The 16,054-nt window shown below is 56.3% G+C and overlaps 2 protein-coding genes across 4 annotated transcripts in view; both read left to right on the top strand.

The window, feature by feature from the left end:
- The window catches only part of ARHGAP39 (Rho GTPase activating protein 39), a 165,431-nt gene extending 157,816 nt beyond the window's left edge, over nt 1-7,615 (top strand). For all 3 annotated transcript variants that reach the window (XM_068395735.1, XM_068395734.1, XM_068395736.1), the window contains 5 exons: nt 1,970-2,043; nt 4,426-4,625; nt 5,081-5,172; nt 5,266-5,435; nt 5,697-7,615. In XM_068395735.1, coding sequence (XP_068251836.1) covers nt 1,970-2,043; nt 4,426-4,625; nt 5,081-5,172; nt 5,266-5,435; nt 5,697-5,891 — 731 coding nt within the window. In that variant the 3' untranslated portion in view covers nt 5,892-7,615. The remainder of the gene's footprint in view (nt 1-1,969; nt 2,044-4,425; nt 4,626-5,080; nt 5,173-5,265; nt 5,436-5,696) is intronic.
- A 4,230-nt stretch (nt 7,616-11,845) lies between these two features.
- C3H8orf82 (chromosome 3 C8orf82 homolog) lies at nt 11,846-15,496 on the top strand. The gene is made up of 3 exons (XM_068395744.1): nt 11,846-12,004; nt 13,104-13,152; nt 14,907-15,496. The coding sequence occupies exons 1-3, from the start codon at nt 11,861-11,863 to the stop codon at nt 15,383-15,385; spliced, it is 672 nt and encodes a 223-aa protein (XP_068251845.1). The 5' UTR covers nt 11,846-11,860; the 3' UTR covers nt 15,386-15,496.
- The last annotated feature ends 558 nt before the right edge of the window (nt 15,497-16,054 follow it).

Raw genomic sequence — 16,054 nt, forward strand, 5'->3', positions numbered from 1 at the left:
CGTATTGTGCACTATGTTATATAATATTTATATTATATAATTTATATATTATATATAAATATATAATAGTTTCCATAACATAGTGTGCACCATATGTTATAATATATAATATTTATATTATATAATTTATATTATATATTATATATAAATATGTAATGGTTGACATAATGTTATATAGCGATATATAATGTTATATATAATGTTATATATCAATATATAATGTCACATAAAATTAATAGAATATCATATAATATGTTATTGTATTATACAATATATATTATACAATATACAATATATATACAATATATATGTATATATAATATTATATATTAATAATGTAATTATAATATATAGCAGTGTATTACATTATATATAAATATATAATGTTATATATGTTATATATCAATACATAGCGTTATATATCAATACATAATGTCATATATAATATTATATATAAATATATTATAGAAAAACATATAAATTTAATAATAATTAACAAGAGGAGGAAGGTAGGAACTTAGAAGACGCTGACGGGTTTCTCGGTGTCTGACGGATGACCCCAAGGTGGGCACGAGCACCCTTGGGGGGCGGATGTGGGGTGAGCCACTTTTCCCAGCATCCCTCTGGGTCCTGGATGAAACCAAGAGGTCCCAGTGCAAGATGAGGGACCTCAACCCGGAGGCCCCGCGATGGTGGGGCTGGGACCTGGAGCTGGGGGTGGGGTGGAGGCACCTCAAGAAATGGTTTTAACGTCTTCAATGACGTAGACGGTGGGATCGAGCGCGCCCTCAGCAAGGTTGGAGATGACACCAAGCTGAGTGGTGAGGTTGACACGCCTGAGGGACAGGATGCCATCCAGAGGGACCTTGATGAGCTGGAAGAGTTGGGCCCATGTGAACCTCATGAGGTTCCACCAGGCCAAGGGCAAGGTCCTGCACCTGGGTTGGGGCAACCCCTGGTGTCCGTACAGACTGGGGAATGGATGGGTGGGTGGAGAGTGGAGAAGGACTTGGGGACACTGATGGGTGACAGATGGGACATGCGACATGCACTCGCAGCCCAGAAAGCCAACCATCTCGTGGGCTGCATCCAAAGACCAACCTGATCTGGTTGAAGATGTCCCTGCTCGTTGCAGGGGGGGTTGGACTAGATGACCTTCAAAGGTCCCTTCCAACCCAAACCATTCGATGATTCAATGACTCCAGCACATGGGTTTGGGATGTACCAGGACACATGGCTCCGGTGGCAGGACTGGTGCTGGCACCATGATTTCGAAGCTACTAAAGGTCTGAAGGTCCCAGATGATGGATTTTTTTTGTTCAATTTGCCTATTTTTAGAATTTATGAGGCTGCCAGCATCTTCTGGGCTGGTCCAGAAGGTACCACCAGGTCTCCAGGGTTCTTGGCTGCGGGATATTGGAGAATCTCCCTTGGGATGAGCCCTTTGGCAGCTCAGGGATGCTCCAAGGGTTGAGGGTGTCATCTCCTTGTTGAAGCACATCAGGAGAGGATAGATGGTGTGGAGAGGCATGAGGGTGGAAGTGGTGGCACCAGGAGGAGAAGATGGATGGTGTAGGGGGGTGTGACAGTGGAATTGATGGCTATGGGGTGACAAATCGGCCCTGATAGCCAGGACATCCCTGCACGAGGCCACCAGGGAGAGGATGGAGCCGAGGGGGGCTCCAGGTTAGGTGGGTACAGGATGTGTCTTCTCCAAGGTCTGAGGCTCTTGGGGACACCCCTTGTGAGGTGGGGTGAATGCCATCTGGGACGGGGGGACACCTCGTCCTCCTCAAACCACCCCCCAAGGAGCGGTGATGGAGCAGCACTGGCGCTGCCCCACATCCCAGGAGGACCCTGGCACCAGGATGAGCTTCACGCCCCTGGCAGGGGACAGACCCCCCCACCCATGACACCCCCCTGGTCACCCAGAGTTGACCCCCCCCTCGCTCTCTGTTCTCTCTTCCAGGGGTGGCCATAAGCACTTACGCCAAGTACTGCTACAACAAGCTGCAGAAGGCAGCTCTGACGGGAGCCAAGAAGGTATGGTCCAACCGTTGGGCGTGGGGAGGGCAGCGGTGGTGGGCAGCCATCTCCAGCCGGGACCACCCAAGGGGCTGCTGGGGTTTGGGGTTGGGGTCTGGAGGAGGAGGAGGAGGGATGAAGCTGGAGAGTGCTGGGAAAAGCATGACCGCTTGTGTCAGACCCGTGGTGAGGATGTTCTGGGCATCTTCAGCATGGTTTGCCCATCTGGGGACCTTCTGGGGTCCACCAGGTCCTTCCCAAACCTACCCATGACCAAGGGAGCGAACAGGGATTAAGGAAATGATCCTGGGAGCAAAACTCAGGAGCAAAAGCGTGCCAAGGGTTGAAAAGGATGCTCCAGCAGGTGGCATCTCCCTGGCTTTTGAGGGGGGCTGCCCTGGTGGCATCTTCATTGTGGTTTGCCCATCTGGGGACCTTCTGGGGACCTTCTGGCGTCCACCAGGTCCTTCCCAAACCTACACAGCTGATTTATTATTAAAACACCCCGGACAGGGGTTGATGTACAACCTGGGGAGCTCTTGATGGCCCCACCACCACCATGGCCTCAGTTTCCCTCTCCACATTTCATGGGGATAGAGAAGACACGGTGGGACCCCTCCTCGGTCCACGGCAGCTCGGCTCTTCCTGGTGACATCTCCCGAGACAAGGGGACACGTCGCTCACCAGGGGCTCCTTGATGGCCGTGTCCTGCTGCCCTTTGAAGGCCAAGACGGGAGCGATGGAGGACCCCGACCCCACCAGCGGCTCAAGGCACAGCCAGGGCGGCTCCTCCTGTCTTGGCTCTGTCTGGGGGGGAGATGCTGGGCCAGATCCAGCTGTTGGGGAGCTGCGTCCATCTCATCTTCTGCGTCCCACCACACACATGTGCCCAATCTTTCTCCTCTTCTACATCCCACCACACATCTGCTCCATCTGCTCTTCTTCTACGTCCCACCACGTACACATCCACTGCATCCATCTCCTCTTCTGCATCCCAACACGCAGATGGCTGCTGTGTCCATCCCTTCTGCTTCCCACCATGCATGTGGCCACCACATCCATCTCCTCTTCTACATCCCACCACGCACACATCCATGTGTCCATCTCCTCTTCTACATCCCCCCACACGTCTGCTCCATCTATCTCCTCTATGTCCCACCACACACACATCCATTGCATCCATCTCCTCTTCTGCATCCCACCACACAGATGGCTGCTGTGTCCACCCCTTCTGCTTCCCACCCTGCATGTGGCCACTGCATCTATGTCCTCTTCTACATCCCACCACGCACACATCCATTGTGTCCATCTCCTCTTCTATGTCCCACCACACACGTCTGCGCCATCTGGCTCCTCTTCTATGTCCCACCACACACACATCCATTGCATCCATCTCCTCTTCTATGTCCCACCACACCCACATCCATTGTGTCCATCTCTTCTTCTGCATCCCACCACTCACACATCCATTGCATCCACTCCTCTTCTGTGTCCCACCATGCACACATCTCCATCTCCTCTTCTACATCCCACCACACAGATGGCTGCTGTGTCCATCCCTTCTGCTTCCCACCATACATGTGGCCACCACATTCATCTCCTCTTCTGCGTCCCACCACGCACACATCCATTGTGTCCATCTCCTCTTCTACATCCCACCATGCACGTCTGCTCCATCTTCTCTTCTACATCCCACCACACACGTCTGCTCCATCCATCTCCTCTTCTATGTCCCACCACACACACGTCCATTGCATCCACTCCTCTTCTGTGTCCCACCGTGCACAGATCTGCTCCATCTCCTCTTCTGCATCCCACCATGCACACATCTGCTCCATCCATCTCCTCTTCTACATCCCACCACACAGATGGCTGCTGTGTCCATTCCTTCTGCTTCCCACCATGCATGTGGCCACCACATCCATCCGTTTCTTCTGCATCCCACCACACACACGTCCACTCCATCCATCTCCTCTTCTGCGTCCCACCACTCACATCTGCCATGTCCATCCCTTCTGCCTCCCACCATGGCCACACACATCTCCTGCGTGGTGGCAAGAACAGCAGTGCCCTCCTGTGACCAAGCCACCAGCTGTGGCCCCATGGCAGAGCTTGTGGGTCCTACCAAGCACCGTGGGGAGAACCTCCAGGGCTGGATTCACTTTGGAATCAAGATGGTGGGTGGAGGCACCTGCCCACCGGCTGCATTTTGCCGCTGGAGACCTTGGCCTGATTGCCTAGAGTTCATCCATGGCTCCATCACATGATGGGCATCTCAACCAGCCCTGGAGCTCGGCCATGGGGCGCTGGTGTTGAGCAGGACCCCCCACGCCCGTCCTGGCTGCGGGGCCACCGACCGCTGTTCCTGACGGCGCCGGTGACCTCTCTTGTCTCTCCCAGGGCCTGAAGAAGCCAAACATCGAGGAGATCCGCCACGCCAAGAACGCCGTCTTCAACCCTTCCATGTTCGGCAGCTCCCTGCAGGACATCATCAACATGCAGAAGGAGCGGTACCCCGACCGGCAGCTGCCCTGGGTGCAGACCCGCCTCTCCGAGGAGGTCCTGGCGCTCAACGGGGACCAGACCGAGGGCATCTTCAGGTAAAGCCACCTACAGCTACAGGAGGACCCCCCAGGATGGTGGCAGCCTGGACCTTCTCATGGGGGGAAGCCATAATGAGTCGCCTCGTTATGGGGCAGTTGTCCCCTTCCCTGTGTCCCCATGGGTGCCTTTCTTCTCCTGTGGGGCAGTGAGCAGCCCCCCAACTTCTTGCTCCAAGAAGTTCTTCTTGCTCCATGGGTGTTTCTCCATGGCAGGGTCATGCCCATTCTCTGATGCCCACCAGAGTCACGTCAGGGTCTTGGGGTCTGCACGCAGGATGTCCCTATGGGGCAGCAGCCAGGTCCCCAAATGGCTCCATCCCTCGTTGATGTCCCCTCTTGGCTCTCCTTGAGCCCCACATGCACCCAGAAGGAACCCCCCAAAGCCCGGGGAGGGTGTTAGGCAGGTGGGTCCCCATCTCTTGCTTGGGGAGTGACATCTCTTCCCCCCGCAGAGTCCCCGGTGACATCGACGAGGTCAACGCGCTCAAGCTACAGGTGGACCAGTGGAAGATCCCCACCGGCTTGGAGGACCCCCACGTTCCCGGTAGGACCTCAGGGTACTTCGTGGGGGTGCAGAATCAGGCCCTCCACCCACCAGGTCTCATCTCCTCCATCTTCTCCGTGTCCCCACCACCAGCCTCCCTGCTGAAGCTCTGGTACCGGGAGCTGGAGGAGCCGCTGATCCCTCACGAGTTCTACGAGCAGTGCATCACCCACTACGAGAACCCCGAGGCGGCCATCGCTGTCGTCCACTCTCTGCCCAGGATCAACAAAATGGTGCTGTGCTACCTCATCCGCTTCCTACAGGTACGGAGGAGACACCTCCCCACTCTGGTTGCCTTTCTTGAGGTAGCTTTGGGTTCCTCAAGTTGATGTGGTGGCCTCCATCTCCATGGTCTAGTTGCCATGGTGGTGTCAGGGCAATGGTTGGACTCGATGAGCCCAGAGGGCTCTTCCAACCTCATTGATTGATTGACCTCATCCAAGAACCAGGAGGTCCACGTGGTCTCCACCCAACCCATCTCCCACCACCCCCATCAACGCCGCCTTCCTCCCCGCTCTCTCCAGGTGTTCGTGCAGCCGGCCAACGTGGCCGTCACCAAGATGGACGTCAATAACCTGGCCATGGTGATGGCCCCCAACTGCCTGCGCTGCCAATCGGACGACCCGCGGATCATCTTCGAGAACACCCGCAAGGAGATGTCCTTCATCCGGGTGCTCATCCAGCACCTCGACACCAGCTTCATGGAGGGCATCCTATAGCGCCCGCCATCGAGTCCCCTCCGCCACCCCGCTGGGCCAAGGAGCACAAGCCGGACCCCGCAGAAGGAGGGTGCTGGGTGGCTCGTCCCCCCCCTACGCCGGGGCACCCTGCCCATCTCCGTCCTCTCCTGTCCTACAGCAGGCCATGGGACCGTTCCTCATGTCCCATCCCGACCTTCTGGCCACCTCACTGCCCACCTCTTCGCTGGCCAGAGGGTGGTGTTTCCAGCCCAGGTGTCCTGCGTGGCCATGGGTGACAACGGGGACCTGGGGAGTAGGTGACAACGTGGAGGATGGGGGAGGTTGGGCAGGGATGGGGAGGAGTCAAAGGGGTCCCACCACATCTCTGTTGGGGTTGGGCTGAGAGCAGAGCCATGGGGCAGCCATGGGGAGCCAGGAGAAGCCACCAGCACCAAGTTGAGCAGGGGACAACCACCTGGAGGACGTGGCACGTTGGGGATCAGAGTGACAACCGTCCCGGTGTGCCAGGAGAGTCCCAGCCCGCAGGGAAGGAGGCTGTGGGTACCACCAGGGTCCATCCCGTGGTGGAGCTGGGGGCACCCAGGGGTGGGTGCTGGGGGTCCCTTCGGGAGCTGCCGTGCCCCGGGTGGCTCCTTGTGGCTGGTTGCCCGTCCTGGGGTGGTGGAGGAGGTGGGCAGGCAGGTCGCTGCCCGCACACGTCACCGTGCCCATCCCTGGCACCACACTGGACCCATCTCACCACGCGTCGGCACCATCAGGCCCCAAAGGACCTGTCTCAACACCCATCATGTCTGCTTGGCCCTGCTGGACTCATCTTGGCACCCATCATCTGTTCCTGGTCCTGCTGGACCCATCTTGGTGTCCATAATCTCCTGCTTGATCCTCCTGGACCCATCTTGGTGTCCATCATCTCCTCCTGCTCCTGCTGGACCCATCTTCATGCCCATCATCTCCTCCTGGTCCTGCTGGACCCATCTTGGTATCTCATGTCCTTCTGGTCCTGCTGGGACCATCTTGGCACTCATCATGTCCTGGTTCTCCTGGAACCATCTTGATGCCCGTCATCTCCTCCTGGTCCTGCCCAAAACATCTTGGTACCCATCATCTCCTCCTGTTCCTGCTGGACCCATCTTGGTGCCTGTCATCTTCTCCTGGTTCTCCTGGACCCGGCTTGGCATCCATCATCTCCTGCTGGATCTATCTTGGTGCCAATCATCTCTGCTTTACCCTGCTGGACAGGTCTTGGCATCTGTCACGTCCTACTGGTCCTCCTGGACCCACCTTGGAGCCCATCATCTCCTCCTGGTCCTGCTGGATATATCTTGGAACCCATCATCTCCTCCTGCTTCTCTGGACCCATCTTGGTGCTTGTCATATACTCCTGGTCCTGGCTAACCCATCTTGGCACCCATCTCTTCCTGGTCCTGCCCAACCTGTCTTGGTGCCAATCATCTCTGCTTGGCCCTACTGGACCCATCTTGGTGCTCATCATCTTCTCCTGGTCCTGCCCAACCCATCCTGGCACCCATCTCCTCCTGGTCCTGCCCAACCTGTCTTGGTGCTCATCATCTCTGCTTGGCCCTACTGGACCCATCTTGGCACCCATCATCTCCTCCTGGTCCTGCTGGACACATCTTGGCACCCATCATCTCCTGGTCCTGCCCAACCCATCTTGGTGCCTGTCATCTCCTTCTGGTCCTGCCAAACTCATCTCAGCACCTATCATCTCTGCTTGACCCATCTTGGCGCCCATCATCTCCTCCAGGTCCTGCCCACCCCATCTTAGCACCCATCATCTGGTCTTCCTGGATCCATTTTGGTGCCCACCATCTCCTCCAGGTCCTGCTGAACCCATCTTGGTGCCCGTCATCTCCTCCAGGTCCTGCCCAACCCAACTTAGCACCCACCATCTCCTCCAGGTCCTGCCCAACCCATCTTGGCACCCATCATCTCCTGGTCCTCCTGGACCCATTTGGGTGCCACCATCTCCTCCAGGTCCTGCCCACCCCATATTAGCACCCATCATCTCCTGGTCTTCCTGGACCCATTTTGGTGCCCATCATCTCCTCCAGGTCCTGCCCAACCCATCTTGGTGCCCACCATCTCCTTCAGGTCCTGCCCAACCCATCTTGCCACCCATCATCTTCTGCTCCTGCCCAACCCGTTTGGGTGCCATCATCTCCTCCAGGTCCTGCCGAACCCATCTTGCCACCCATCATCTCCTGGTCCTGCTTGACCCATTTTGGTGCCCATCATCTCCTCCAGGTCCTGCCCAACCCATCTTAGCACTCATCATCTCCTGGTCCTCCTGGACCCATTTTGGTGCCCACCATCTCCTCCTTCTCCTGGACCCATTTTGGTGCCCACCATCATCTCCAGGTCCTGCCAAACCCATCTTGCCACCCATCATCTCCTGGTTCTCTTGGACCCATTTTGGTGCCCACCATCTCCTCCAGGTCCTGCCCAACCCATCTTGGCACCCATCATCTTCTGCTCCTGCCCAACCCATTTGGGTGCCATCATCTCCTCTCGGTCCTGCCGAACCCATCTTGGTGCCCGTCATTTCCTCCAGGTCCTGCCCAACCCATCTTGGTACCCATCATCTCCTGGTCCTCCTGGACCCATTTTGGTGCCCACCATCTCCTCCTTCTCCTGGACCCATTTTGGTGCCCACCATCTCCTCCAGGTCCTGCTGAACCCATCTTGGTGCCCGTCATCTTCTGCTCCTGCCCAACCCATTTGGGTGCCACCATCTCCTCCAGGTCCTGCCCACCCCATATTAGCACCCATCATCTCCTGGTCTTCCTGGACCCATTTTGGTGCCCATCATCTCCAGGTCCTGCCCAACCCATCTTGGTGCCCCCCCACCTCCTCCTCCTTCTCCTGGACCCATTTTGGTGCCCACCACCATCTCCAGCTCCCACCCAACCCACCTTGGCACCTATTCCCCACCTCCTCCTCCTCCTGGACCCACCTTGGCACCCTCCTCCCCTCTGCACCCCCCTACCCCCAACCCCACCTTGGAGTCGAAGGGCGCCCCCCCATGGTCACCCCTACCCCCAAGTGCCTTCGGCTCCACCTGGGGCGAAGCAGGACCATGGGGGGGCACCCATTGGGGTGGTGGGGCACCCATTGGGGTGGGGAGCACCCACTAGGGTGGGGGGGCACCAGAGTATATAGATCTATACAGAGAGTTATTAATTAGCGCTCCCCCTTAATTATCAACCCAGATGCTATTTTCTCCAGGGGGGGGTCCCAGGGCTGGGGGGTCCCAAGGGTGGGGGGTCCCCAGGGTGGGGGGGGGGCACCCAGCGCTACCTCCCAGCTCTGCTCACTGCCAGGCGCCGGGGAGGGGACAGAGGGGGGGGGGGTCCCCCCACTTCCTTAATTTCCCTTTAATTAATTTCCCCCCCGTCAGGTTTTATATATTAATTTTTTTCTTAATTAATTTTTTTTCTTAATTATTTTTTTTCTCCTTTTTTTTTTTCCCTTTTTTTCACGTTTTATTTATTATTAAAAACAAGAAAAAATTATTTAAAACAATTAAAAAAAAATATTAATTAGGGACAAATCCCACCCCCCCCCGACATGCTGGGGGGGGGGAACAGGATCAGGCCCTTCCCTCCCCCCCCCCGCCCCCAGGGCAGGGGGGATATTTGGGAGGGGGGGGGAGAGGAGGGGGTGTCCCAGTATGGCACTGGGGGGGTGTCCCAGTATGGCACTGGGGGGGCACAAGGTGGGGGGGGACGTATAGAGGCGTGTGAATAAAGCTACGTATGGACGGTGCGTCCCGGCGGGTCGTTCACTCTGGAGCGGAACGAGGGCTGGTGGGGTGGGGTGGGGGACCCTATAGGGGCTATAGGGGTGGTTGTGAGGGCCCGGCTGCACCCAGGGCCATATAGGGGTCTATAGGGGTGGTTGTGAGGGCCTGGCTGCACCCAGGGCCATATAGGGGCCTATAGGGTCTATAGGGGTGGTTGTGAGGGCCTGGCTGCACCCAGGGCCATATAGGGGTCTATAGGGGCTATAGGGGTGGTTGTGAGGGCCTGGCTGCACCCAGGGCCATATAGGGGTCTATAGGGGCTATAGGGGTGGTTGTGAGGGCCTGGCTGCACCCAGGGCCATATAGGGGCCTATAGGGTCTATAGGGGTGGTTGTGAGGGCCTGGCTGCACCCAGGGCCATATAGGGGCCTATAGGGTCTATAGGGCTGGTTGTGAGGGCCTGGCTGCACCCAGGGCCATATAGGGGCCTCTAGGGGCTATAGGGGTGGTTGTGAGGGCCCGGCTGCACCCAGGGCCATATAGGGGCCTATAGGGTCTATAGGCGTGGTTGTGAGGGCCTGGCTGCACCCAGGGCCATATAGGGGCCTATAGGGGTGGTTGTGAGGGCCTGGCTGCACCCAGGGCCATATAGGGGCCTATAGGGTCTATAGGGCTCGTTGTGAGGGCCTGGCTGCACCCAGGGCCATATAGGGGCCTATAGGGTCTATAGGCGTGGTTGTGAGGGCCTGGCTGCACCTAGGGGCCTATAGGGTCTATAGGGGTCTATATGGCTCCACCCATGCCCTACAGCCTCTCTAGGGTGTATATGGTCACCCTCCGCCACACAGGGTGTATAGGGACACCCCACCCATGCCATAAGCCTCTATAGGGTGTATACGGTCACCCTCTGCCACACAGGGTGTATAGGGACACCCCACCCATGCCATACAGCATCTATAGGGTGTATATATGGTCACCCTCTGCCACACAGGGTGTATAGGGACGCCCCACACATACCATACAGCCTCTGTAGGGGTGTATAGGGGCACACAGGTGGGTATGGGTGTGTATAGGGGCACATGGGTCTATATAGGGGTGTGGGGGGGTGTATATAGGGTTGTAAAGGGTGTATATAGGGGCACACAGAGGGTATGGGTGTCTATAGAGGCAGGTGGGTGTCTATAGGAGTAGGTGGGTGTATATAGGGGCAGTGGGGTGTCTATAGGGGTGGGTAGGTGTGTATAGGGGTGCAGAGGGGTGCGTAAGTGTGTATAGGGGTGCATGGGTGCCTATAGGGCTGGGCAGGTGTCTATAGGGAGTATGGGTATCTATAGGGCAGGTGGGTGTGTATAGATGGTATGGGTGCCTACAGGGGTACATGGGTGTCTATAGGGGTGTGTATAGGGGCACACAGGAGCTGTGGCTGTCTAGAGGGAGTATGTGTGTCTATAAGGCTGGGTGGGTGTCTATAGGGGGGATAGGGACATCTATAGGGGGTAGGGGTGTCTATAGGGGGTAGGAGTGTCTGTAGGGGGTGTGGGTGTCTATAGGGGCGGGTGGGCATGTATAGGGGCTGTGGGTGCCCATAGGTGGTGGGGTGTCTATAAAGGCTGTGGGTGTCTATAGGGGCTGGGGGTGCCCATAGGGGCTGGGGGTGCTATAGGCAATGCAGTGTCTATAGGGGCTGGGGGTGCCCATAGGGCCTGTGGGGTGCCCATAGGGCCTGGGGGTGCCCATAGGGGCTGTCAGTGTCTATAAGGGCTGTGGGGTGCCCATAGGGGCTGGGGGGTGCCCATAGGGGCTGTCGGTGTCTATAAGGGCTGTGGGGTGCCCATAGGGGCTGGGGGGGTGTCTATAGAGGCTGTGGGTGCCCATAGGGGCTGGGGGTGCCCATAGGCAGCGCAGTGTCTATAGGGGCTGTGGGGTGTCTATAGGGGCTGAGGGGTGTCTATAGGGGCTGTTGGTGCCCATAGGGCCTGTGGGGTGCCCATAGGGCCTGGGGGTGTCTATAGGGGCTGGGGGTGCCCATAGGGGCTGTCGGTGTCTATAAGGGCTGTGGGGTGCCCATAGGGGCTGTGGGTTGTCTATAGGGGCTGGGGGTGCCCACAGGGCCGGGGCTCCCCGGGGCCGGCGCAGGCCCCGCCCGGAGCGGTGTCACCGACGGACCCGTCCGGCCGCGGCCGCTTCCGGTGGCCGCTGTCGGGCCCGGGGCCGGTGCGGGGGGATGCGGCTGCCGCCGCTGCTGCGGGTCGGGGCCGGTGCCGGTGCCGGGGCGGCGGGGCCCGGGCCCGGGGTCCGGTACCAGCAGGGGCAGCGCCCGGGGCCGCGCACCCGCGAGTATTTCTACTACATCGATCACCAGGGACAGGTACCGGTACCGGGGGGACAACCGGGGGGGGGGCGGGGACGGGGGTACCCGGGGAGCGGGGGGACAACGGGGGCAGCGGGGCCCGGGTGGGCCCAGGACAGACGTGAAATGGACCCAAAAATACCCTGAGTGGAGTCAGGGCAGATCCTAAACGGATCCCAAATGGACCCAGGACAGATCCCAAAAAGATCCCATAAAGATCCCATAAAGATCCCATAAAGATCCCATAAAGATCCCGGGCGGACCCTGGACGGACCCCAGGTGGATCCCAAAAAGACCCTGAATGGAGTCAGGACAGATCCTAAACAGATCCCGGGTGGACTCGGGACAGATCTCAAAGAGATCCCAGAGATACTCAGGACAGATCCCAAATAGATCCCAGAGATACTCAAGACAGATCCCAAACAGATCCCAGGTGGACTCGGGACAGATCCCAAACAGATCCCAGAAGGACTCGGGACAAATCCCAAAGAGATCCCAGAGATACTCAGGACAGATCCCATAAGGATCCCAGGTGGACCCTGGACGGACCCCAGGTGGATCCCAAAAAGACCCTGAATGGAGTCAGGACAGATCCCAAACAGATCCCAGAGACACTCAGGGCAGATCCCAAACAGATCCTGGACAGATCCCACATGGACCCAAGACACAGACCCCAGATCCCAGGCAGACCCCGGGCACACCTTGGGTGGATCCTGGACAGATCCCAAACAGGTCCCAATCAGGCTCCAGACAGATCCCAGATGGATCCAGGACAGATCCCAGATGGACCCAGGACAGACCCTCCCCGTCAGATCCCAAATAGAACCCACATGGACCCTGGGTGGATCCCAGATGGATCCCAAACAGATCCCAACCCGACCCTGGGCAAACCCCCAAAAGATCCTAAAAGAATCCCAGACAGATGCTGGGTGGATCCCAAAAGGATCCCAGACGGAGCCTGGGTGGATCCCAAACAGACCTTGGGCAAACCCCCAAAAGACCCCAAAAGGACTCAGGACAGAGCCCAGATGGACCCTGGGTGGATCCCAAAAGGACCCTGGGTGGATCCCAAAAGGATCCTTCGGGGTTTTTGAGCCTTTTTCCCGCTTTCCCGCAGCTTTTCCTGGACGACACCAAGGTCAAGAACTTCATCACCTGCTTCAAAGGTACCGAAACCCCCCGAAATACCCCAAAAAAAAACCCAAAACCCCCCAAACCCCCCCAAAAAAAACCCAAATTCCCCCAAAACACCTCACCAGCATGGCTCCGCCCCCCCATCATCCTTAATTGGGGTCTGAGCCTTAATTGGGAATCTCATCCTTAATCAGGATGCGATGCTTAATTGGGATCTCATCCTTAATCAGGATCCGATGCTTAATTGGGATCTCATCCTTAATCAGGATCCGATGCTTAATTGGGATCTCATCCTTAATCAGGATCTGATGCTTAATTGGGATCTCATCCTTAATAAGAATCTGATGCTTAATTAGGTTCTCATCCTTAATCAGGATCCAATGCTTAATTGGGAATCTCATCCTTAATCAGGATGCGATGCTTAATTGGGATCTCATCCTTGATTGGGGTCCGATCCTTAATTGGGATCTCATCCTTAATCGGGATCTGATGCTTAATTGGGATTCTCATCCTTAATCAGGATCCAGTGCTTAATTGGGATCTTATCCTTAATCAGGATGCGATGCTTAATTGGGATCTCATCCTTAATCAGGATGCGATGCTTAATTGGGAATCTCATCCTTAATCAGGATCCGATGCTTAATTGGGATCTCATCCTTAATAAGAATCTGATGCTTAATTAGGTTCTCATCCTTAATCAGGATCCAATGCTTAATTGGGAATCTCATCCTTAATCAGGATCCAATGCTTAACTGGGATCTCATCCTTAATCAGGATGTGAGCCTTAATTGGGAATCTCATCCTTAATCAGGATGCGATGCTTAATTGGGATTCTCATCCTTAATTGGGAATCTCATCCTTAATCAGGATGCGATGCTTAATTGGGAATCTCATCCTTAATCAGGATCCAATGCTTAATTGGGATCTCATCCTTAATTGGGATTCTCATCCTTAATTGGGATTCTCATCTTTAATCAGGATCCGATGCTTAATTGGGATCTCATCCTTAATTGGGATTCTCATCCTTAATTGGGATTCTCATCCTTAATCAGGATCCGATGCTTAATTGGGATCTCATCCTTAATTGGGATTCTCATCCTTAATCAGGATCTGATGCTTAATTGGGATCTCATCCTTATCAGGATCTGATGCTTAATTGGGATCTCATCCTTAATTGGGAATCTCATCCTTAATCAGGATGCGATGCTTAATTGGGATCTCATCCTTAATCAGGATGCGAGCCTTAATTGGGAATCTCATCCTTAATCAGGATCCGATGCTTAATTGGGATCTCATCCTTAATCAGGATCTGATGCTTAATTGGGATTATCATCCTTAATTGGGAATCTCATCCTTAATCAGGATCTAATGCTTAATTGGGATCTCATCCTTAATTGGGATTCTTATCCTTAATTGCGATTCTCATCCGTAATCAGGATCCGATGCTTAATTGGGATCTCATCCTTAATTGGGGTCTCAGCCTTAACAAGGGGCTGAGCCCTTGGCACCGGGGCCATCTCAGGGGGTGCGCCCCCCACTCTGGCACCTTTGCAGGTGGCAAAACAGCCGCTGGGCGCTATTTGCATATTAATTACCTGATTAATTAAGCAGCTCCTGCTATTAATAGCTTCTCCTGACATGGTAACTCCCCTCCCCGAGCCGACCGCTCTTCCCTCCGCCACCTTCCCCAATTGCAGCCCCGCTAACAAACAACCCCCAACAACAGTTAATTAACTGCCGGGGGGTTAATTAGCGAGGCCTAACGAGCCGCCCTCCATCTTGGCAGACGTAGGGTTCCTCACCTTCTTCTTCAAGCGCCTGGAGCCCAACCGGAGCGGGCGCTACGAGGGCGCCTTCCCCTTCGTGTCGCTCTGCGGGCGCGAGAGGAACTTCCTCCGCTGCGACGACCGGCCCGTCGTCTTCACCCACCTCCTGCCGGGCACCGGCGGGCACCACCGGCTCCTCTCCTACTGCGGCGGCGGCCCCGGCTTGGCCGTGCCCTTCCAACCCGAGAGGCTGGTGATGCTGCCCGAGAACGGGCGGCTTTACCACCCGGCGCCGGTGAAAGCGGGCGGCGTGGGGCTGGTGCGCTCGGCGCTGGCGCTGGAGTGGAGCCCCGGCTTCGAGTACGGGCGGGGGGTGGCACAGCCCCCGACCCACTTCGTGTGGGAAGGGCGGAGGTACCAGCTGGGCGAGGAGTTATTACCAGTGCTGCGCGGCGGGGAGGCAGAACCCCAGACTGGTTTGGGTGGGAAGGGACCTTAAAGCCCACCCAGTCCCAACCCCACCTCACCGGGTGCCACCACGGCGGGGTGGGTGCCACCATGCTGCCACCACGCTGCCATGCTGCCTGTATATGATAAAAAAAGAGCTTTACTGGTGTGGCCAAGCCATGAGGTTTCCTCCACCCACCAGGGTTTGGGGTCCGTGGGTGGTGAGAGTTTTGCCACAAGCTTGACAGCCGCCACGTGGCAGAAGTTTATTAATCTGGTGTTAATTAATGAGCTAAGGAGGGCTCAGATGCCACTCTGCCTGGAGCTGGCGTGATGTCCCGGTGACATGTGGCACTGCTGGGTGTTACCGGTGGCACCGGGTGCCCCTGGTTGGGGCTGATGCTGGTGGCACAGTGACAGGAGAAGGTGTCAGAAAAGCAGCGGGATGAGGAGGAAACACCAGATTGGGGGAGGAAATGCCAGATTTTGGGGGGGAAACGCCAGATTTGGGGGGGAAACGCCAGATTTGGGGGGGAAACGCCAGATTTGGGGGGGAAACGCCAGATTTGGGGGGGGAAACGCCAGATTTGGGGAGGAAACGCCGGATTGGGGGAGGAAACACCAGATTGGGGGGGAGGAACGCCGGATTTGGGGGAGGAAACGCCGGATTTGGGGGAGGAAACGCCGGATTTGGGGGGGGAAACGCCGGATTGGGGGGGGG

This window comes from Nyctibius grandis, chromosome 3, assembly GCF_013368605.1.
Source record: "Nyctibius grandis isolate bNycGra1 chromosome 3, bNycGra1.pri, whole genome shotgun sequence".
In the NCBI taxonomy this organism is placed as follows: Eukaryota; Metazoa; Chordata; class Aves; order Nyctibiiformes; family Nyctibiidae; genus Nyctibius; species Nyctibius grandis.

What these genes read in the sequence shown, in the direction of transcription:
- C3H8orf82 (XM_068395744.1), top strand. Translation starts at nt 11,861, where the DNA reads ATGCGGCTGCCGCCGCTGCTGCGGGTCGGGGCCGGTGCCGGTGCCGGG. An exon ending in ACATCGATCACCAGGGACAG is followed by an intron (nt 12,005 to 13,103) that starts GTACCGGTACCG and finishes GCTTTCCCGCAG; the next exon opens with CTTTTCCTGGACGACACCAA. An exon ending in CTTCATCACCTGCTTCAAAG is followed by an intron (nt 13,153 to 14,906) that starts GTACCGAAACCC and finishes CCATCTTGGCAG; the next exon opens with ACGTAGGGTTCCTCACCTTC.